The 21,401-nt window shown below is 50.5% G+C and overlaps 2 protein-coding genes across 12 annotated transcripts; one reads left to right on the forward strand and one right to left on the reverse strand.

Annotated features, from left to right (window-relative positions):
- On the reverse strand, positions 579–16,235 carry MDC1 (mediator of DNA damage checkpoint 1). Of its 11 annotated transcripts, none has more exons than XM_013973976.2 (16): positions 16,218–16,235; positions 14,219–14,381; positions 11,839–11,980; positions 10,562–10,942; positions 10,407–10,476; positions 8,691–10,111; positions 7,836–7,901; positions 7,578–7,667; positions 6,025–6,822; positions 5,874–5,917; positions 3,343–5,388; positions 3,139–3,258; positions 2,836–3,018; positions 2,490–2,615; positions 2,286–2,396; positions 579–1,352 (listed from the first exon to the last, which is right to left on the reverse strand). In XM_013973976.2, the coding sequence occupies exons 2-16, from the start codon at positions 14,294–14,296 to the stop codon at positions 1,185–1,187; spliced, it is 5,844 nt and encodes a 1,947-aa protein (XP_013829430.2). In that variant the 5' UTR covers positions 14,297–14,381; positions 16,218–16,235; the 3' UTR covers positions 579–1,184. The 11 variants fall into 11 exon arrangements, with proteins under 11 accessions (XP_013829430.2, XP_013829429.2, XP_013829435.2 ...); XM_013973975.2 differs by having other exon boundaries at positions 7,578–7,670; XM_013973981.2 differs by having other exon boundaries at positions 6,601–6,822; positions 7,578–7,670; positions 16,218–16,234.
- On the forward strand, positions 16,444–20,901 carry TUBB (tubulin beta class I). The gene is made up of 4 exons (XM_013973992.2): positions 16,444–16,688; positions 18,070–18,178; positions 18,435–18,545; positions 18,826–20,901. The coding sequence occupies exons 1-4, from the start codon at positions 16,632–16,634 to the stop codon at positions 19,881–19,883; spliced, it is 1,335 nt and encodes a 444-aa protein (XP_013829446.2). The 5' UTR covers positions 16,444–16,631; the 3' UTR covers positions 19,884–20,901.

The raw sequence follows: 21,401 nt of genomic DNA on the forward strand, positions 1-21,401 counted from the left end.
AAAATAAAACCGTGAACCTGTTAAGCAATTACTCCCCATCTTCCCTCCCCGAAAGCCCTTGACAAGCACTGCCTACTGTCTCTGTGGACTTACCTATTCTGTGTATTTCCAACAGGTGGAATCATACAATGTGACTTTTTGTGTCTGACTTCTTTAACTTAGCATAATGCTTTTGAGGTTCATCCTCAAAATACTGTAGCACAATTAGTACCTCATCTCCTTTTATGACTGAATATAATACTCCATTGTATGGATATGCCACATTTTGTTTATCCATTCATCTGCTGATGAACATTTGTGCTTTCATCTTTCGGCTCTTGCTAAAGTGTTGATATGAACATTTGTGCAGAAGTATTTGTTTGAACATCTGTTTTAATTCTTTTGGCTGTATATCTATGAGGAGAATTGCTGGATCATATGGTAATTCTATATTTAACTTTTGAGAAACCGTCAAACTGCTTACCACAGTGGATGAATCATTTTACATTCCCATGAGCAATGTATATGGGTTCTAATTTCCTCAAATCCTTATAATCAACCAACTTTTAAGATTTAAAAAATAAAACTGCACTACACCATAAGGCACAGAGTGAATATTTATTTATCACAGACATTAAACCTAGGCTTTAAATTTATAAATACTAGAAAAGCAAGCCAAAAAAAGAAAAATTGCAGAGATTAGCTCAACGTCAAAGCTAAAGGATGCTTCTAACAAGATGGGGTAAGGAGAAAGGAAATTTTAGGAGCGTTCCATAACTCCACCCTCAAACTTACTCACTCCAAGCATCTTTTCAAGTTCCTGACGCTAAAATTGTTTTCACTATCTTGTACAGGATGAGTAAGAGTCCCAGAAAGAAACGACGAGGAGAAATAAATGGCTTCCAAACAGGAGGCAAGACACTGTGTGCCACAAAGCAATCAGTACAGCAGGCCAGCCAAACCTGAGCGGCGACAAGACATCTGAGCCTGGGACTGGCCAACTTTAAATGGCCATTTAAGAAAACCCATGGCTCCCAGTCTCCCTATCTTTGTTTACCAAAAGGCCTGTTTTGGCCCCACACATGTTCCAAGACAAATCAGATCAGACACCCCAATCTTTTCTAAAGCCCTAAGTTCTTTCTTCTGAATATTTCTAACATTTTCTATATTGGTCTGGGAGGGAAAAGGGTACCAGGGTGGGGTTTTCAGGTGGATGACATTTCCACAGTGGAGAAGGCAAAGGCCTCTGGCTTGACTTCCTGCTTCAGTACTCCCGTCAGCAGGAATTCGGGTGAGAGGATAGGCAGCCCAACCCGATATGGAACAGCACATCGAGGAAAGTCCTGGGAACATGTGATCACGAACCTCTGAGGCTGGAGAAAGACAAAGAGCGAAAAGAGAAAGTCAGGGGTGAAAAAGAATCCAAGAAATAGGTTCAGGACTCATTGATCACTCTGAGCATCACTAAAACAATACTTCCTGATGGGAAGTCACATGGCACACACTGTCTATGCAGAACTCTTGCCAGAAAGTTGAACCTGAATTTGTTCAAGTTTTTTAAGTGAACTATGATTTACAGGAAATACAAAAGATAGAAAAACAAGGTAAATGATATAACAGAAAAATGCAGACCATGGGACATTCTAAAGGGAAACTGACCTAGTTTCTGCTAGAAGTCAGTGGCAGAAAAAAGGCTGGGTGGGTTGGGGTGGATGCTCTAGACTAAAAGTGAATCAAGAGATACAGCAATTGTGGCAATACATGGACTTTGCTTGAATCCTTACTTGAACTGTAAAAAGACACTTTCAGATGACTGGAGAAATTTGATTAATGGACTATGACAAAGTGACAGGAAACAACTTAATTTTGTTATTGACCAATAGCGACATGTGATTATACAGAAATGTGCATATTTCTTACAAATGTATATTTTAAGTATGTAGGAAAAAATAATAATGATGTTTACAGATTCCCTTAACAACCTCAGCAAACAAAATGAAACAAAAAGAAAAAAAGGGAGCAACAGAGCAAATGCAGCAACATCTAAATTAGTCTGTTGAATCCGAGTGATTGGTATACGGAGGTTCGCTGGGTTGTTCCCTTTGTGTACATTTGAAAAGACTGTAAATATAGGAAAAAACAAGTCCATTTGTATCAGCAGACTTCTTCCGTCTTCTCCACCCGTTTCTGTACCACAGGACTTCCCCAGCCTCTCACTGCTCCGTGCTGCCAGCTGCACCTCCATTTCTCCTCTCACCTGTACCCATTCCAGCCACCTCTCCAGACCCTCAGCACACCACCCCTACCTTGTAGGACCGGGGCATGCTGGGCAGGATGGCGCCTCCACAGCAGCTGATGATTTCTCCCATCTGAGGTGGCGGTGGCTGGACTCCGGGGGTCACGTGAATCTCATAGCCCTAGGAGGCAGGAAACAGTGGAGACAGTAGATGCTCTGAGAGGCTGTGGACGGCTGGGAAATGGCTGAACCAGGGGTCAGCAGACAGCCTCACCTCCAGCAGCCTTCGCTCCTGAGCTCGGCTCAGGGCCTCCCGAAGGCTGAAGCCGAAGTTCTTCTCCTGCTCAGGATCAGTCACCAAATATTCGTCCGGGGGCAAGAAGCAGCCTGCCTTGCGGGACTAAGGACGGTAACAGTCAGCACCAAAGCTCAGCCCAGCCCTTCACACAGCTTTTCTGTCTAGAGTTTACAGTAGGGAGCTCAGGGAATGAAGCCTTCTGCTTCACTAACCTCATTTTCCTGTAGCCACGCTCCTCCCACCACTTCTTAGAGCCTCACCTGAGCAGCCTTCTCCCGTCACTGTCTCTGCGGGTGTGTGTCACCATCTCCTGGCTTCTCACCTCATGCAGCCAGGCCAGGGAGAGGATGGGGATGCCCCGGCCCAGGGCACACAGAAACTTGACCGTCCGGCGGATCCGATCAGTCACCAGGTGAGAAGCCTCGGCCACCGAGCTGGCCAAACTGCCCCCCAGGGCCAGCACCGTCCTCTCTCCGCGAGCATCCACCACACCGGTGAACAGCACCTGTGAAGGCGGTTAGCCTGAGCTGGTACAGCAACCAGCCCCTCCCTCAAATCCCCTGGGTCTCCTTCCGTCCTCCCACATCTCCATCTCCCATGAGGCCCCTTGGGCCTTCTCCCCTACTTTGGGGGCCGTGGACTCCTGCATCGGTTTGGTCCGTCGCAGGCTGCGGCTCGGTCTTCCCTGGGACTCCTCCTCTGTCTGCTCTCTCTTTCTCTTGCCTGGACCTGGAATCACTACACCCTGGGGGATTGAGAGAGAACTTGGTGGAGGTTTCCGAGCCCCCAGGCCCTTTCCTAACTTCGTGGCCCCAAGCCTTCTTCTCACCTCTTCCTTCCTCGGCCTCGCTACTGGATTTTCCTCTTCTTCCTTAAGGGATGCTGCCTTCTGAGGGACTCTCCCTCTCTGGAGCCGTTTTTGAAGTGGAGGTGAATGTGCAGTAGCTGAAGGCCTCTTGTGGTTTTGAGAGGCCCTAGGCTGGGGCTCTGGGGTGAAGCCTGATCCATCTGCTGCCTCCTCCTTTGGCACCTGGGGAGTGTGAGGCGGTGCCTTGGGGAGCTGGGCAAAGGCAGGCTCAGGAATGGTGCTAAGGGGCTTGGCTGCTTTCACTGCCCCATGTCTTTGGTTCCTTGAAGAGCGGGAGTTAGGTTCAGGGGGTACGGTGCAGGGCTCATGAACATGAGCTATAGGAGACCCATGTTTCCTAGTGGCCCTCAGCCTCCTGCTGCAGTTGACTTCGGGGATGGGGTCAGGGGGAAGAGGCTGTTCTGACGGGACTGGAGACTGGAATTCAGGGGTAGTAGGAACCAGCACAGCACTTGCTGTGGAAGCCCTTCCTGTCCTGCTTGGACCACCCTGAGCTATGACCTTGGGAGTGACAGGCTGGTCTGTGGGGGAGGAAGGTTTGAGGTCAGGGGCTGTGGGTTCCATTGGCTGGGATGCCTTGATAGAGGACCTATGTGTTTGGCTCTCAGTGGCCTGAGATGGGGGCTCAGGAGTGACAGACTGGTCTTTAGAAGTGGAAGGCTGAGGTTCAGGGACTGTGGGGACAACTGGTTCTGGGGTCTTGACAGAAGACCTATGTCTTCTACACTGAGTGGCCCAAGGACCAACAGGCTGGTCTGCAGGGGCAGAAGGCTGGAGCTCAGAGGCTGTGGGAACAACTGGTTCAGGAGTCTTGGCAGACAACCTACGTGTCCTGCCTCGAGGGGCCCGAGATGTGCATTTGGGGGTGACAAGCTGGTCTGTGGAGGTGGAAGGCTGGAGCTCAGGTGTTGTGGTGGTAACTGGATCAGGGGTTTTGACAGAGGACCTCTGCGCCCGGCCCCGAGTAGCCCTAGATGTGAGCTCAGGAGTGACAGGCTCATCTGTGAGGGCAGAAGGCTGGAGCTCAGAGGCTGTGGAGACAACTGGTTCAGGAGTCTTGGCGGAAGACCTAGGTGTCCTGCCCCGAGGGGCCCGAGACGTGGGTTTGGGGGTGACAGGCTGGTCTGTGGAAGTGGAAGGCTGGGGCTCGGGGGTTGTGGGCATATCTGGTTTGGAAGTCTTGATAGACCTCTGTGTCCTGCCCCGAGTGGCTCTAGATGTGAGCTCAGGAGCAACAGGCTGGTCTTTAGGGGCAGCAGGCTGGAGCTCAGAGGCTGTGGGGACAGCTGGTTCACGAGTCTTGGCAGAAGACCTAGGTGTCCTGCCCCGAGGGGCCTGAGATGTGGGTTTGGGGATGACAGGCTGGTCTGTGGAAGTGGAAGGCTGGGGCTTGGGTGTTGTGGGGTTATCTGGTTTGGGAATCTTGACAGAAGACCTCTGTGCCCTGCCCCGAGTTGCCATAGCTGTGAGCTCAGGGGCAACAGGCTGGTCTGTGGTGACATTGGGTTCAGGGGTTTTGACAGAAGACCTCTGTGCCCTGCCCCGAGGGGCCCGAAGTGTGGGCTTAGGGGTGACAGGCTTGTCTGTGGAGGTGGATGGCTGCAGTGCAACGGCTGTGGGGACAACTGATGAGGCAGTTACATCAAAGGAACTACGTGTCCTGCTCCGAGAGACCCCAGATATGGGTTCAAGGGCAATAGGCTGGCCTGTGGAGGTGGTAGGGTGGGGCTCAAGGGGTAGAGAAGAAACTGGAGAGGACGCCTGGAGCCTGACTTTGGGTTCTGGGTGGACAGAGTTCAGCTCTGAGGAGAAGGGAGTCTCTGGAGCTTCCTGAGTCTCATTTTGTCTGGTCCTGGGAATAGGCAGTTCTAAAGGAGCTAGAGAGGGAAAAAGGAGGGACTGAGGAGCGGGAGGTTTTTGGATCTGAGAGATGAGGGAATTTGGGAGTGCGGCTGAGGCTTCAGGCGCTGCAGGAGGCAGACAAGCATCTGGGGATTCCTGATCACCCTGGGGAGAAAGAGAAGCCAGTGAAGAAGAGGCAGAGAGAAGGGAGAGAGGACTTGGATATTGTTCTCACTACTTGTTTAGACAGTGTGCTCATGGCACTTCTCTTTCTGTTTGTTCCATTAGACTGGAATTAGAATTTTATTAGTTCCATTAGAACTGGAATTTCCTCTTTCCCAAAGACCCCGCCCCAAAAGGCCATATATGGACAATAGTAATAAAGAGGATGGTTGGGAGAAAGAAGGGAGGAAAGGGACATGAAAAAAGGAACGTTCTGAGACAGGCAGAGGAAGACAGAATGTGGGAAATAGATATGGAAAATAACCGGTGTCAAGGTAAACAGAAGCTAACTAAGGAGCAGTGAAAATGGAAGAAAAGTAATAAGAAAAGGAAAGGAGTAGATGAAAGCAAGGTCAGGGGAAGGGGCTGTGCAGGAGATGCAGAGATGACCTGTGGAGTGGGGTGGGGGTAAAGACAGCAGTTCTCACCCTGGAAGCCTTCTGAGCAGGTGGCATCTCGCAATTCAAGTCACCTGGACAGAGGGAGAGACAAGCAGCTGAGGTCTAAGCAGTCAGTCACCTAGGAGTCAATTACCATAGGGATGTGGACCACTTTGGGCTCCCCTCTACCTTCACTTACCTCTCTGCTGCCTCCTGGGGCTCCCTGGGGCTCCCCTTCCTCCACCTGCCTGGCTCCCAGAAGCTACTGGGTCTGAAGCAAGTCCCTGAAGGTCTCCTGCCCCTGCTCCAGGCTCTGAGGGCAGACCAGAGGCTTGGCCTTTCTGGTCCTGGTCCCCCGCCTCTGTCTCCCCCATCTGTGGGCTTCTGTCCAGTAGCTCTTGGGGTCCCTTGACTTCTAACCCATCTGCCTCACTCTCTCTCTCTACTACCGGTTTCCCTGCTTCACTCTCAAATATTTCCTCTGCGAGAGTCTGCTTTTCTCTCTCTTTCTCTTGTGTTTCCTTGGGTGTCTCAATTTCTACCTTTACAATCTCCATTCCCCTTCCAGTACTTGCACTTTTCACTTTTTTGTCAGATTCTTGGCTCTGAGTATCTCTAGCTAACACCTGATTTTTTTCTCTGCCCTGTATCCCCCCGATTAATTCTTCCTCTCCCGTCACATCTTCCCTCTCTCCTTCTGAGGGCAGTTTCTTGGTTTCCTCCTGCGGTGGCCCTCCCTCAGGGATCACCCTCTCTGCTGTTTCTCTTGGGGTACCCATTTCTTTCTCCACAGTCTGCATCTCTCTGCCTTCCATCCCCAGTGGCTCTTCATGGACTGGGCTCTCTGGATGTTGCTCTTGCTGTGCTGTCCTAGATGGAGGGGGCCAAGATGCATGGGTGTCAAGGAGGGTGACAACGGTTTGGGTCTCGGAGGCCTCAGATTCTCTCGGACAGAATGGCTGTGTTGCCAAGGCCTCCCATGACTCATCCAAGGAACCTGGAAGCAGAGTCAGAGAGAGAGGGATGTAGGTTAAAGAGGTAACAGCTTGAGAAAAGATTAAGACAAATTCATGCATAATAAATTTAAGTGAGTTATTAAAGGAAAGCTGGGAATAAGGAAGAGAGCCATAACATTTCACTGGTGGTCCAGTGGCTAAGACTCTGAGCTCCCAATGTAGGAGGACCAGGTTTGATCCCCGGTCAGGGAACTAGATCCAACATGCTGCAAGTAAAGAGTCCTCGTGCTGCAACTAAAGACCCTGTGTGCCACCACTAAGACTCCGTGCAACCAAATACTTAAATTAAAATAAGCTAGTTGCTAGAGTAGTTGCTCTCTGGGTCTGACTTAATGTAGCATTCTTTTCTGCTGAGATGGAGGAACATCAGCAAAAAAATGTCAAAGGCTATAAAGACAGGCTTTGGAAGGAATGATGCTAAAGCTGAGACTCCAGTACTTTGGCCACCTCACGCGAAGAGTTGACTCATTGGAAAAGACTCTGATGCTGGGAGGGATTGGGGTCAGGAGGAGAAGGGGACGACAGAGGATGAGATGGCTGGTGGCATCACTGACTCAATGGACGTGGGTCTGAGTGAACTCCAGGAGTTGGTGATGGACAGGGAGGCCTGGCGTGCTGCGATTCATGGTGTCGCAAAGAATTGGACACGACTGAGCGACTGAACTGAACTGAACTGGACAGAGGGGAAATAAGGATGCCAAGTTAAGGGCACAGAAGAGGCGTGAGTTTCTCATACCTGTGGCCTGGGAGCTGCAACAGGAAGGGCCAGGCTCTTGGGGCAGAGGAAACAGGAAGGCCTGGGTGGGCTCATCCTCCATGCTGGGGGCTGCTACACAAAAAAGCATGGCCTGAGCACTGCTCCTCCATAGAACTCTGAGGGCCCATTCCCAGTCTTCTCTGCTGCCTATGCCAGCCTTCACATCCTTCAAGGACCACCAATCTAATCTCCCAGCTCCTGCTTGTACCAGTATCCACACAACAAAGATGGCCTCACCTTCCAGGCTCTGATTCTTTCTGTCTACAAAGCACTGGGTAGCTGGTAGGTCCAGATCTTCAGAATCTGGTGGGGAGGAATGCAGGATAATTAAAAAACCAGAGCTGATCCTAACTCCTTTTCTCTACAGTTCTCTCCACAGCCCCAATCCTATGCAATAGCCTGAATCTGTGTCTCCCCAAATATTCTTATGTTGAAACCTAATTTCCAATGTGAGGGCATTAGGAGGTGACTGGGAGGTGACTAGGTCATGAGGGCGCAGCCTGCATGAATGGTATTAGTGCAGGCTCAGCCGTGGCTCAGTGATAAAGAATCTGCCTGCCAATGCAGAAGACACAGGTTCAAGCCCTGATCCAGGAAGATCCCACATGCCCTGGAGCAACTAAGCCTGTGTGCCACAACTACTGAGCCTGAGCTCTAGAGCCCATACTCAACAAAAGAAACCACTGCAATGAGAAGTCAGTGTACTACAACTAGAGAGTAGCCTTGGCTCCACATAACTAGAGAAAAGCCAGCGCAACAAGGAAGACCCAGCACAGCCAAAAATAAATAAAGTCATTTAGAAAAAATGAGAGAAAGACTCCAGAGAGCTCCCTTGGGCCCTTTTGCCATATGAAGACATAACGAGAAGACGGCTATCTGTAAGAAGCAGGGCCTCATCAGACACTGAATTTGCTGGTATCTTGATCTTAGACTTCCCAGCATTCAGAACTGTGAAAAATAAACTTCTGTTGTTTTATAAGCTACCTAGTCTATGGTCTTCTGTTATAGCAGCTCACATGAACTAAGATACGCTAGAAGCAAGAAGCATTCTTTATCGCAGGCCTCCAGGGAGGAAGAAAGGCCAGCACTTACCGTGGAGGTTGTCTCCAGAGTCTGTGGCCCTATTCCCATGTGGTTCTCTCTCCCTTCCTGTAGTGGTCTGGGCCCCCTCTCTCTGCGGTTGGGGCTCCCCTGGAGTGCCTATGTCCACCACCATATCTGCTAGGTCTTCCCTTGAGACCGGGAGAAGGTCTTGCTCTCCTGGTGCCGTGGATGACCCACCCTGGGTCCCGATGGCAAGTGCTCTGTCCTGTTCAGGAACGGCTGCAGCCCACGTGGTCCCAGCATCTTTTTCCGCCGGAAGCTGGCTCTTTCTGACACCAGATGTGTTCTCCGAATCCAGTTCACAGTCCCCAGCTAGAGGAGGCCGGGCTTCCTCCAGACGCAGCACGGGGAGCTGTGCCGGGTCCCCTTCTGCCTCCGCATCGGTGTGATGTGGCCACACTATGCCTTGTACCTGACGCTTCTCCGGAAGTGCAACAGCTGGCCCCAGTGGGACCTCATCCTCCACTTGTGCAGAGGCCTGGCTTCTCTCCAGGTGGACCCCCGGTGAGCTCTCATCTTCCTTCCCCTCTGTATCACTGTCCCTGGGAGGGTGCTGGCTCTTTTTTGAATATTCCCTGTCCATGTAACCCTTGGGAACCATTCCCCTCCTTTCCACTGGGAGCCCCTCTTCCTCCACATCTGTGTCACTGTCTCCCCCAGCAGAGGCCTGGCTTCGCTCCAGAAGGGCCACGGGTTGGGCCCTGGTCTCTTCTGCATCTGGATCTCGGTTCCACTTACCAGCCTGGCTCTCTCTTAGACGTGCCAGTGTCAGTGCTGCTGAGACTTCTTCCTCATCGTCTGTATTGCTGTCGATCACCACGGAGGCTTGGCTTCTGTCCCGGGGGGCCTCCCCCTCCTCTATATCTGTATCACCATCAGCTGGGCTCTCCTGCTGACGTGCCACACCAGGTGCCTGAGGGCTCTGTGTACCAGCTTCGTGGAAGATCTGCCTCTCCTTCATGGGAACCACTGCTGGGGTAGCAGGGATCCCCTCGTCCTCTCCATCGGTATCACTGTCTATGAAGTTACAAGACCAGGCCCTTTTCGGACGGACCCCAACAAGCCTTCTTCGAGGCCCACTCTCATCACTCACATCTGTGTCACTGTCCTCCCCAGAAGGCTGGCTCCTCTCCAGAATCACTCCAGTCGGAACCACCCCATTCCTCACATCCCTCTCAATTTCTGTGTCCCTGTTCCTCTCCTTCACGGAACACTGATCCTTCTCAATCTGGATCTCGGCTGTGACAGGTTCAGGCTGTTCCGTCTCTGCAGCGGTACCTCTTCTGGCAGCTGAAGAGGCCTCCCCTGCTCCTGACTCCTGACTTTCTTCCTCATCCGTGTCACTGTTCAAGTTGAAGGCAGAAGGTGGCCCGGGCCCATCTGGGGCAGGGGAAGGCCCTTCTTCATCACTGTGAAGGGAAGAGAAGAGAAGAAACCTATAGAATCAATTCTCCCAGAAGGGATATCCCACTCAAGTAGGAACTCCTTGAGAGCAGACGCAAGGTAGTACTTGCTGTTCTGTCTCCAGCAATTAATTCTCTAGTTGGCACGTGAGACGCTCAGTAAAAATTCAGTTGAGTGAAGGAGTATGTGTGGTTCCCCAGCCCAGACTTTGATGGTAATTAGCTCTCCCAGAGATGGCTCCTCCAGCCCCTGCTTCCTCATCCATCTGAAGACTCAGATGCCTGGCTCTTTGACACTCACCTCTCTGGAACGACTGTTGCCGAAGAGGAGGTCCTTGGTCCTTTCACCACACACTTGTCCAAAAGGGAATCTGTCATGAGTAGAAATGAGTAAGTGGAGAGTTTCACACTCACCGTCCCTGTCTCCTCACCCACCCTCCTGATACACAAACTTACCTACTTCTTCCTCTGAGTCCTCAGCCAACAGAAGCCTGGGGGGTTGTGTTCCTCCCTGTACCCTGGGTGTCTCCTCTACAGTTAGAGGGCCCCGGGAGACAAAAGGCCGGGGGACATCCAAGCGATGGTACTGGCAGGGCAAGTCAGCAAAAAGAATCAACTCCCGGTCCCGCAAACGATGACTCACCCCAGGGCTCAGGACCTTAGGAGGCCGCAGGATTTGAGTGCCATTGAGGCTCCCGCAATCCCGAAGGACAGGCGCCTTGTCCCAGGCAGAGATTTCAATCACTGCATGTTGTTTGGAGATTGATGAAAAGGGCAGGGCCACAGAGCAATCAGGCATTCGGCCTATCATGTTCTTTCCAAGGTAGAGTGGGAAGTCTAAGAATTAGAGAGGTAGGTGAGTTCCAAAGCCATACTCCTAACTTGCTATTAAGAAAAACATTTGTTAAGTTCCCCACGACTCACTCAAGGTCCCCCTCATGCATTAGAAAAATAAAAGGCCCTAGAATAACTAGCTAATAAAGAATATGTGCAATGCATTATTCATAGTCAACATTCCATCCATCTACACTGGATTGTTTCTATTGTGGTAAAATATATATAAAATTTGGGCTTCCCAGGGAGCTCAACTGGTAAAGAATCTGCCTACAATGCAAGAGATGCCGGTTTGATCCCTGGGTCAGGAAGCTCCCCTGGAGAAGGGATAGACTACTCTCTCCAGTATTCTTGGGCTTCCCTGGTGGCTCAGACTAGAAACAATCCACCTGCAATGTGGGAGACCTAGGTTTGATCCCTGGGTTGGGACGATCCCCTGGAGGAGGGCATGGCAACCCACTCCAGTATTCTTGCATGCAGATTTCATGGACAAGAGTCTGGTGGGCTACAGTCTATAGGGTCACAAAGAGTCAGAAACAACTGAGCGACTAAGCACAGCACAGCATACATAAATTTACCGTTCAGCCAATTTTTAAATGTATAGCACAGTGACATCAAGTACATTCACATTGTTGTGGAAAACATCACCACCTTCCATTTCCAGACCTCACTGGATTTTTATCTGAATTCGAATTCCTTCATCTTCTCCTAACAAGGTAAAATCACCCCCATGGAGTCCAGGTTCCTTGCCTGGAGCAATGAGATAATCATCCCCACTTTTCCATCCCCAGTAAGACATTTTTTCCAGATCTCACAGATGCATATCTAAGCTTGCAATCATCCTATTACCTCCCCACAGAAATAAGAGGCCAGTACTTTAGCACGAAATTACTCCCGACCTTTTTCTGGTCCATAGGAACTACTGAAGATATGCAGCTGTGCTAGGGGCTCCAAGCTATACCCCAGAGATTCATTGGGGCTCTCTGCAACCTCCTCCTCTTCTTCAACTTCCCAGTTTAAAATCTGGGTGTCTTCCATGATCTGGGAAAAAAACACATTATCCCTTCCTTCAGTGGCTCACACACACAGCCTCAGGGAGGAGACTGGTTACTACAGTCTCCTGGATAGCTATGGAGGCTGATGCTTCTCTTTCTGCCAATCATTCTGTTGTTATTCCTCTGAAGCATTTAAGAAATATCTCTGACCATGACACAGAATAAGAAAGAAATGTAACAGAGTTCCAAGTACAGAAATATAAGGGTCTTCCCTGGTTGTCCAGTGGTTAAGACTCTGCACTTCCACTGCTGGGGGGTGCAGGTTCCATCCTTGGTCAGGGAACTAAGATCCTGCATGGCCAAAAAACCAAAAAAACAAAAAAACAAAAAAAAACCACAAAACACCAACAAAACAAACAAACAAAAACTGAGTTGAGAGACTTCTCTGGCGGTCCAGTGGCTAAGACTCTGTGCTCCCAATGCAGGGGGCCAGGGTGCAACGCCAGGTTAGGGAACTATAGCCCACATGCCCCAACTAAGGCCACACAGCATGTGGGATCTTAGTTCCCTAACCAGGGATTGATCCCCTGCCCCCTGTAGTGGAAGCACGGAGTCCTAACCACTGGACTGCCAGAAAACTCCTTATTTTACTTTCTATTTCTCAGATAAAGAAACTGCAACAGGGATGGAGTAACAGATTTGTCTAAGATCACTCAGATAATGGGGCTTCCCTTGTGGCTCAGCTGGTGAAGAATCTCCCTGCAATGCGGGAGACCTGGGTTCAACCCCTGGGTTGGGAAGATCCCCTGGAGAAGAAAAAGGCTACGCACTCCAGTACTGTGGCCTGGAGAATTCCAGGGACTGTAGAGTCAGACAAGACTGAGTAACTTTCACTCAGATAATGTCTCTTCCTGTTTAATATTCTTTGATGGTTTTCCATACCCATAGGATAAAATATATCTAAACTCCTTAGCAAGACCCTTAACAATCAGAACCTCATCTCCTGAAATGTGTGTCCCATCCCCACCCCGTCCAAGCCTGTGGTTCTACAACATGGACCTTCTCCTTAATCTCTGAACACACTATCCTCGTTCTCTCACATCTGCAGGCCTTAGCCAGCTCCTTAGGACGTTGCCCCTAGTGTCGTGATCCAACTCCAATCCATCCTTTTAGCTCAAATGTCACTTTCGAAGCAAAGCCTTGCCTTTAGTCTTCTCTGTGTTCTGGTACTTTCCCCTATTTCCCATGTATCCTAAGTGTTTCACGGTGGTTGGTGGACTTATATTATCCTAATAGGTCTCACCATAGTGTAACTATTACATTCCATTTCTGCCTCACACATCCCCCTTGAGAACTGGACCAGTTAGAACTGTCTTTTCCCCAAGGGTCCATCATGTTAATTCAACAGTAGTTACTGTGTACCTGATACCATTAGAGATATTTCGAATACATTCATGAGTCAAACGAAAATTAACTCTGCTCTCCTGATGAAATAATAAGATGAAAAGTCAAACTAGTATGGGTGGGAATTAAATTTGAAAGATGCTACCTTAAAGGGAAAATGTAGACAAGGAAAGTGGGACACCTCCATGGAGAAAGTGTTAACATCGTTTCATGAAGGCGAAATGAGCGGCGCCCATGACCTTCGGCTCCAATACAATGGGCCTTCAACTTTGATCTCGATCCCAAGGGTTCCCTCTGAGCCCAACCTCTCCCAGTGTCTTCATACCTAAACTCAGGGAGGGCCGTCAAGTGAAGATGAGGGTTATAATCCGAGAAGCAAATTTCCAAGAATCCTCCGCCCAGTCGTAACCAAGGCACGCCCCTCCCGCCCTCCGGGAGAACCAAGATGGCATCCGGGGAGTCGTGGGCGAGGCCCCCCAGAACTCACCTACTTTGAGTCCCCGCGCGCGCCACCAGTAACGGCCGCGACAGGGGTGGTGCCAGTGCCTGAGCGGGGAAGGGGCTGATTAGCTGATTGGCTGAAGCCTTTGTCTTTCTCGGCCCTGCGGCAAGCAGACGGAGCAATCCAACGCGGAGGCATAGCCGGAGCCCCGCCCCCGCCCCGCCCCGCCCCCTTACGGCTCAAAGGGGCGGCTTCTCCGGGGAGACAGATCCGTTGGACGAGGCGGTAATCGGAAGCCTCGGAGGCGCACAGAATAGCGCACTTCGATTGGGCAGCTCCAAAGGGACAACCCACTGCGGTTTCACCACCCACTTCCCGCGTATATTTCCAAGTTGCGACCACAGAGTCTGGATGCCAGCAGCGGATAGAGGGGCTTACCACAGTCGTCGACCTAAGCATGTAGTGCGGCCAGAGCGCCTTCTCTGGTCCTCCCAGAAATGGTGTCCGCTGACTCATGAGAAATATAAGGGTTGCGGGCTGCAGTCGTGGCTGAAGACTTCAGTCTGGAGAATAGCCCGTAGGCGTGGCGCTTGAGGACTCACTACAATGGAAGTTCATTTCCTTTTGATTTAGCTCATCTAGAAGTCATGTCATTTCCTCCCTGAGAATCCATTCCTGATGGACACTTTGAGGTCATTATCCTAGAGTAAAGATATCTAGGCAAACGGAGAGAACTCTTTTGTTAACCATCTTAAAGGCTGACCGAGGTCTTTGAAGGGCTACAGAATGATAAATTATTTTGCTAAATTTCATACTAAGACAATTTCACGGGAATAATTTAGGAGGACCGTTTGCATTCGTATTCTCACTTCGTTCTGACCAGAAATAAGAGTTCTGCGGAAGTTAGCTTGCCTAGGCTCCTACGGCTGTTAGAGACAAATTGAAACTTTAATCGTGAATTCTGAACTCTCTTCACTACCACAAAATAACTACTTTCACTGTGATTGTGCCTTCAAACATAAACATTTTAACTGGGTAGACGAGTTTTACAGAAATTTATGTTCTTTTATTTAGAAGATGAGAAATGTGTGTTGAATCCAGTGTGAATTAACACCTTGCTATCATCTAACCAAGTGCCTCATAGGTAAACAGCCCTCTTGCCAATTCAGGAGACGCAGGAGAAACGAGTTCGATCCCTGGGTCGGAAAGGTTCCGCGGAGAAGGAAATGGCAACCAGCTCCAGTATTCTTGCCTGGGAAATCCCATGGACAGAGGAGCCAGGCGGGCTGCAGTCCATGGGGCCGCAAAGAGTCGTACATGACTGAGCACATACGGAGCCTGATATCCCATGTCCTTTAATCATGGTGCTTACCACACTAGTGGTTATACACTTCTCACCAAATTGCAAGATCCTGGAGGACAGTGAGGTAAGGTGAAGGTGAAGTCGCTCAGTCGTGTCCTCTTTGCGACCCCACAGACTGTAGCCTACCAGGCTCCTCCGTCCATGGGATTTTCCAGGCAAGAGTACTGGAGTGGGTTGCCATTTCCTTCTCCAGAGGATCTTCCCAACCCAAGGATCGAACCCGGGTCTCCCACACTGTAGGCAGACGCTTTACCGTCTGAGCCACCAGTGAGCTAATCCTTAATCATTTTTGTATTCCTAGCTCCTTTGGTGCACATTTAATATCGCTCAAGTTGAATTAATCCCTGAGAAGAAACATGCCACTCAGATTTGAGCTCATCCATTTTTTTCCCATCACCCTCCCTACTTTTATTTTAATCCCGAGGTTCTTGAAAGATTGCAATGGTCAACCACCTCTCAGTGAAATCAGCGAATTGAAAAAACACTGACTTCATCAAAGTGCCTATCAGGTATCTCACCCCACAGTTCGCCTCTTGACAAAACTGTGTTAAACGCTGCTCTAAGGCGCAGATTCCCCACATGGACGGAGACTTCCGGCATATCTGCTTCTCTATTCTTGAACATACCTTCCAAACAATTACTTTTTATACTGAAAAGTCCTTGATGCAATTTTGTTTCTTTCTAAATATTATCGTTAGAAAGCTCCCAAGGAAATAGCAGGAAGGCAATGCCCTCCTCCTTCCCGAGATATCTGGGGGAGCCGCAGCTCACTGGAGTTCATGCCAGTTGGGTCACCAGGGACCAGCTGTTAGCAGATCAGGGTGCCGCATTTCTCCCCGTTTTCGCTGAGCTAAGCAGTCCTGTCTTCCCAAGAGCTACCGCAGCGGGGAGCTTTCAGGGCGTGCCCTCACTCCACCTTCCAAAGCCTGGCACACCAGAGTTCCCAATTCCTGTACCCTGCTAAAACTACTCTCTTTTGATACCAGAAGAGTCAGGCATAGAGGAAGGAACCCTAGCGCCAGGCCGTTTTTCAGTCAAAACACCTAAACCAAAACCCCCAGACCCAGTACCCACCCATTCGTCCTTTCATTTTGCAGCGTGGACAACAATAGAGAACTACAACTCCCAGGCAGGACTGCGCTCGTCCAGCAAGGACCAATGGACTTGTGATACAGGACCGGCACGGACTAATCAGGGCCAGCCTAGTGAGGCTTTGTCTCTCCACCGCGGCGCGCGGCGAGTTCTCCCGCCTCCAGGCCCCCGCGCACGCGCGCCCCGCCCTGCCCGCCTTTCCTCCCGCGCCCTCCCCTCTCCTTTCTCCCTCTCAGAACCTTCCTGCCGCCGCGTTCGGACCTCGCTGCTTCAGCCTCCGGGTCCCGTTCCATCTTTTCACCCTGCGACCAGCAGCAGAGAAAAACTAATTCCGTATTATTTTTTTGCCCCGTACATACTTTGAGGCGAGCAAAAAGATTAGAATAAATTTTAACAATGAGGGAAATCGTGCACATCCAGGCCGGTCAGTGTGGCAATCAGATCGGTGCCAAGGTAAGGATTTTTAACCTCTTTTGACTGTATTTATTTTTAAGGAAAAAAAAAACAAATCCAAACAGGTATATTATGACGGATGGTTGTAGAACGTTTGCATCTTCCATTCTTAGTCCAGATTTGCCCCTCAAAACTTTTATATATAAATGCACCTTTGAACCTTAGGATTTGCTTTTGAAAAATGAGGAATTATTTTTCTTGGCAGGCTTATTTTGGGGAAGCTGTTAAAAGCACCCTTCAGGGTTAGGGGGCGGGAAAACCGAGTTTCTGTAAAATTTTACTTAGAAAGGGGATCTCCTAACGGTCCGAGGACCGGGGAGCGAGGGAGATGCGGAAACGGCCCGAGACAAAAGCTGGATGAGGTTTTCCCCATGTGCATCCCCCTTGGCGGGGCTTCGTGGGGCTAACCCAGAGGGGGGAAGGGGCGAGGATGGCGGGCAGCTGCCGAGAGGTCAGATCCAAATGTAGGGGCGCGCTGAGCCAGGTGGGCTGGGCGATATCCTTTACAAATGATCAGGAATCTCCGGGCGCCCGCGATCCCCAAGGGGCGGTCCCGCAGTTTTTCGTGCATGGAAGGCTAATATGTGCTAGACTAATTTGTTCCTTTTATTTCCCCTTAACAGACTCTTAAGGGCGTGGACAGATAGGGAGAAAGGGCGAGGAGGGAAAGGGAGTCCATTCTTTAAAGGGGTTCCTCAGAGCTGGAGAATAGGACAAAGGAAGAAAAACCTCATTTAAAGCAAGGGGGTTAAAAGCTAGCAAAGAAATGAAATTTTGAGGCCAAGGGGGAGGGTTTTTTTTTTTTTTTTTTTTTTGCGCGCGGTTACAGTGTAGCGGGGGAGGGGCAGGGAGGAAGTGCGGCTGCTACGTTGTAGCAGAAGGGCGGGACCCGGGCGCCCCTGGCGCGCTGGGACAATGCGGCCAGGCTGGCCGGCGGGGGGCGCGCGAGCCCGAGCCAAGCCCCGCCCCTGGCGCGCGGAATTCGCCCTTCGGCCCCGCCCTCGCGCGGCACCTCCCTTTGTCGGCCGCCTGGCGCGTGCGTGCGCCGCGGTCACGTGCAGGGCGGGGTGGGCTGCTGCAGTGCCTCCTTTTCTCGGCCCCCCCCCCACCCCGTCTCTTTGTGCCCAGGGCGACTACCTCCATCTACCCACCCCGCGCAATCGCCGGACCCTTTAAGCCACACAGCATCTCACGTCCCAGGCAGTGAAAGCTGCCTTTTTCCCGAAGGTGCATGTGGCTAGGGGAAGGGTGTGGCAGGCAGAAGAAATGCTAGATGTTTGGGGAGGGCCCGCCAAAGGCGAATCTGGAGCTAAAATGGCAGTAGGGGAGCATAATTGGCTGGACCCTGAGATGCTGAAGACTCTTTGCTCTTCCCTGGCAGTTCTGGGAGGTAATCAGTGATGAACATGGCATCGACCCCACCGGCACCTATCATGGGGACAGCGACCTACAACTGGACCGCATCTCCGTGTACTACAATGAAGCCACAGGTGAGGGCAAGAGCCCGGGAAGCAGGGGTCCCATCTCTCCCACTTCTTTGGGGTCTCTGCCTCCCCGGGACACCTTTTACCCCCTTTGAATGAATCTATCTACACTCACTGGAGACCTTTCTCGCTTTTCCCAGTGTCTCTGCTGCCACCTGGTGGCAATGTCTGAAATCACACATTTGGGTCCCCGGCTCTCTTGGCCCCAGTTTATTTATCTCTACGTCTTCCAGTTTTCACTCTTCTACTTTATTTCTTCCAGGTGGCAAATATGTCCCTCGTGCTATCTTGGTGGATCTAGAACCCGGAACCATGGACTCTGTTCGCTCAGGTCCTTTTGGTCAGATCTTCAGACCAGACAACTTTGTTTTTGGTGAGTTAGGGAAATATCAATAGATAGTGCTAATCGAGTTATTTGGGTGCAGCAAGAGTTAGAAATGATTGTACTGGAGTTTATACAGACTTGTGTTTTTAAATCTAATGGAGAGTGGTGGTAGTAATTTAGATAGCAAATTATACAGGGGCAGATGTATCATCAGGGAGTAAGAAGGAAGATAAATCCACTGGCCTTAATCCAAAAGTTGAAAGGTAGAAATGGGGCTGTGTATCTTTCACACTTGACTGAACAAGCTTGCCTTTTAACCCCATCACAGGTCAGTCCGGGGCAGGCAACAACTGGGCCAAGGGCCACTATACAGAGGGAGCCGAGCTGGTTGACTCGGTCCTGGATGTGGTTCGGAAGGAGGCCGAGAGCTGTGACTGCCTGCAGGGCTTCCAGCTGACCCACTCACTGGGTGGGGGCACTGGCTCCGGAATGGGCACCTTGCTCATTAGCAAGATCCGTGAAGAGTATCCTGACCGCATCATGAACACCTTCAGCGTGGTGCCCTCACCCAAAGTGTCTGACACTGTGGTTGAGCCCTACAATGCCACCCTCTCCGTCCATCAGCTGGTGGAGAACACTGATGAAACCTACTGCATTGACAACGAGGCCCTTTACGACATATGTTTCCGCACCCTCAAGCTGACCACGCCAACCTACGGAGACCTGAACCACCTCGTCTCGGCCACCATGAGTGGAGTCACCACTTGCCTCCGCTTCCCTGGCCAGCTCAATGCTGACCTCCGCAAGCTGGCCGTCAACATGGTGCCCTTCCCACGCCTCCACTTCTTCATGCCTGGCTTTGCCCCTCTAACCAGCCGTGGCAGCCAGCAGTATCGAGCCCTCACTGTCCCTGAGCTCACCCAGCAGGTCTTCGATGCCAAGAACATGATGGCTGCCTGTGACCCCCGCCATGGCCGGTACCTCACCGTGGCTGCTGTGTTCCGTGGGCGGATGTCCATGAAGGAGGTAGATGAGCAGATGCTCAACGTGCAGAACAAGAACAGCAGCTACTTCGTGGAATGGATCCCCAACAACGTCAAGACAGCTGTTTGCGACATCCCACCCCGTGGTCTCAAGATGGCAGTCACCTTCATTGGCAACAGCACAGCCATCCAGGAGCTGTTCAAGCGTATCTCAGAGCAGTTCACGGCCATGTTCCGCCGGAAGGCCTTCCTCCACTGGTACACAGGTGAGGGCATGGACGAGATGGAGTTCACCGAGGCTGAGAGCAATATGAACGACCTCGTCTCTGAGTACCAGCAGTACCAGGATGCCACCGCAGAAGAGGAAGAGGATTTCGGTGAGGAGGCCGAAGAGGAGGCCTAAGGCCAAGTCCCTATCACCTTAGGCTTCTCAATCCCCTCAGCCTTCTTCCTCAACGACCCCTTTCCTCTCCCTCAGAATTTGCATTTTCTGCCTCTATCTTGTTTTTCTTTTTTGGGGGGGATTCTAGAACAGTGCCTGGTACATAATAGGCGCTCAATAAATATTTGTTGTTTGTTGAATGTCTCTTCTCTCTTTCCACTCTTGGCGAGCCTAGATTTCTGCCATTCTGGGTAACCCTGTCATTTTCCTTCTGGTGCCCACTCCTCCCATCTGTCCAGTTAACATTTCCCTCTGTTTTCAAGATAGCTCTTGAAGAGGCTGGGTTTCCTCAAATCTCATTTAGAACTGTGTGCTGAAAACCTGGATTGGTGACTGCCATCCTAGGCCATTGTGCTGGCCCAGGGGAAGGAAAGTGAGCAGCGGGTAGAAGTCCCTACCAGAAAGGGTTGGGTTTGGAAAGGGGCATCCAGGGTACTGAAGTCCTAGGTGCCAGGTATCTCCCCGCTCCTCTCAGCTTCTGCAGAGCTGTTGACAGTATTATCTTCATTTTCAGTCTCCTTACAAGCTCTGTCCTGAGCTATTACCTTTGCAAGTTTCTGGCCCCTACCCTATCAAGTGGGAATCCCTTCCTCTTCCACTTTATCTCCTTCATAATAACGTTGGATTCCCTCCTTTCCCCTGTTTGAGAAAGGGGGTCAAGAGAAGTAAGAGATAGCCCTGGTCTCTAAGCCTCTAGGAAGCCCCTCCCCACCCCCATCTTTTCTTACCAAAAAAAAAAGTCAGCCCCTTCTGTACCTATATGGAAAGGTATGTGCTGCCACCTAAATGTCATTCCCCAGAGAGAGGACAGAACACCTGCCGTCTTGGCAAACATCTCATCTCTTCTGCTACTGCTTCCCCACCTCTTGATTTTGTCCTATTCTACACTTCAGATTTCTATTGTGTTGAACTTGCTGCTTTTTTTCATATTGAAAAGATGACATTGCCCCAAGAGCCAAAAATAAATGGGACCTGAAAAAAACTTCGCGACACGTGTGCTCATTCAGGGAAAGATTGCTGGTGGAGGAGGCATGGGGCTCCAGGTCAGTTACACAATATACTCTGCTCCCTATAAACAGGTGAGAATATCCTTACACCTTAATCCCTGGTACCCTGTCTTAGTAAGTGGGATAGAGGCTCAGATCGGAGATCTAGGGATAGAAAGGAGAAATGAGGTGAATGTCATAAGTGGTTGCCAGATGAACATCCCTTCGAACTCAGAGAAACAGATTCTCCCACCTGCCCAGATGTACTGAACCAAAAGTGGGTTGGACCCCTGAAGTCTTTTTTTTAACAGTGCTCCAGAAGAATCTTGGGAAATGCACAGACACTATTTACCACTTGGAACACACAGTACCTCCAGAGTTCCTTTTTAGTTATGGGTATGTGGGTTTTCTCGGCCTAAGGCAAAAGACACCTGGGGAGGGGTGGTGTCATATCATAGTCCCATTCTAAACTGACAGTTTAGTGTTCCACCTA

This window comes from Capra hircus, chromosome 23 (genome assembly GCF_001704415.2).
Source record: "Capra hircus breed San Clemente chromosome 23, ASM170441v1, whole genome shotgun sequence".
NCBI lineage: Eukaryota > Metazoa > Chordata > Mammalia > Artiodactyla > Bovidae > Capra > Capra hircus.

What these genes read in the sequence shown, in the direction of transcription:
- MDC1 (XM_013973975.2), bottom strand. Translation starts at nt 14,296, where the DNA reads ATGAGTCAGCGGACACCATTTCTGGGAGGACCAGAGAAGGCGCTCTGG. An exon ending in TGCTTAGGTCGACGACTGTG is followed by an intron (nt 11,981 to 14,218) that starts GTAAGCCCCTCT and finishes TTTTTTTCCCAG; the next exon opens with ATCATGGAAGACACCCAGAT. An exon ending in CCCTGGCCTGGCTGCATGAG is followed by an intron (nt 2,616 to 2,835) that starts GTGAGAAGCCAG and finishes TACCGTCCTTAG; the next exon opens with TCCCGCAAGGCAGGCTGCTT.
- TUBB (XM_013973992.2), top strand. Translation starts at nt 16,632, where the DNA reads ATGAGGGAAATCGTGCACATCCAGGCCGGTCAGTGTGGCAATCAGATC. An exon ending in GCAATCAGATCGGTGCCAAG is followed by an intron (nt 16,689 to 18,069) that starts GTAAGGATTTTT and finishes CTTCCCTGGCAG; the next exon opens with TTCTGGGAGGTAATCAGTGA. An exon ending in GTACTACAATGAAGCCACAG is followed by an intron (nt 18,179 to 18,434) that starts GTGAGGGCAAGA and finishes TATTTCTTCCAG; the next exon opens with GTGGCAAATATGTCCCTCGT.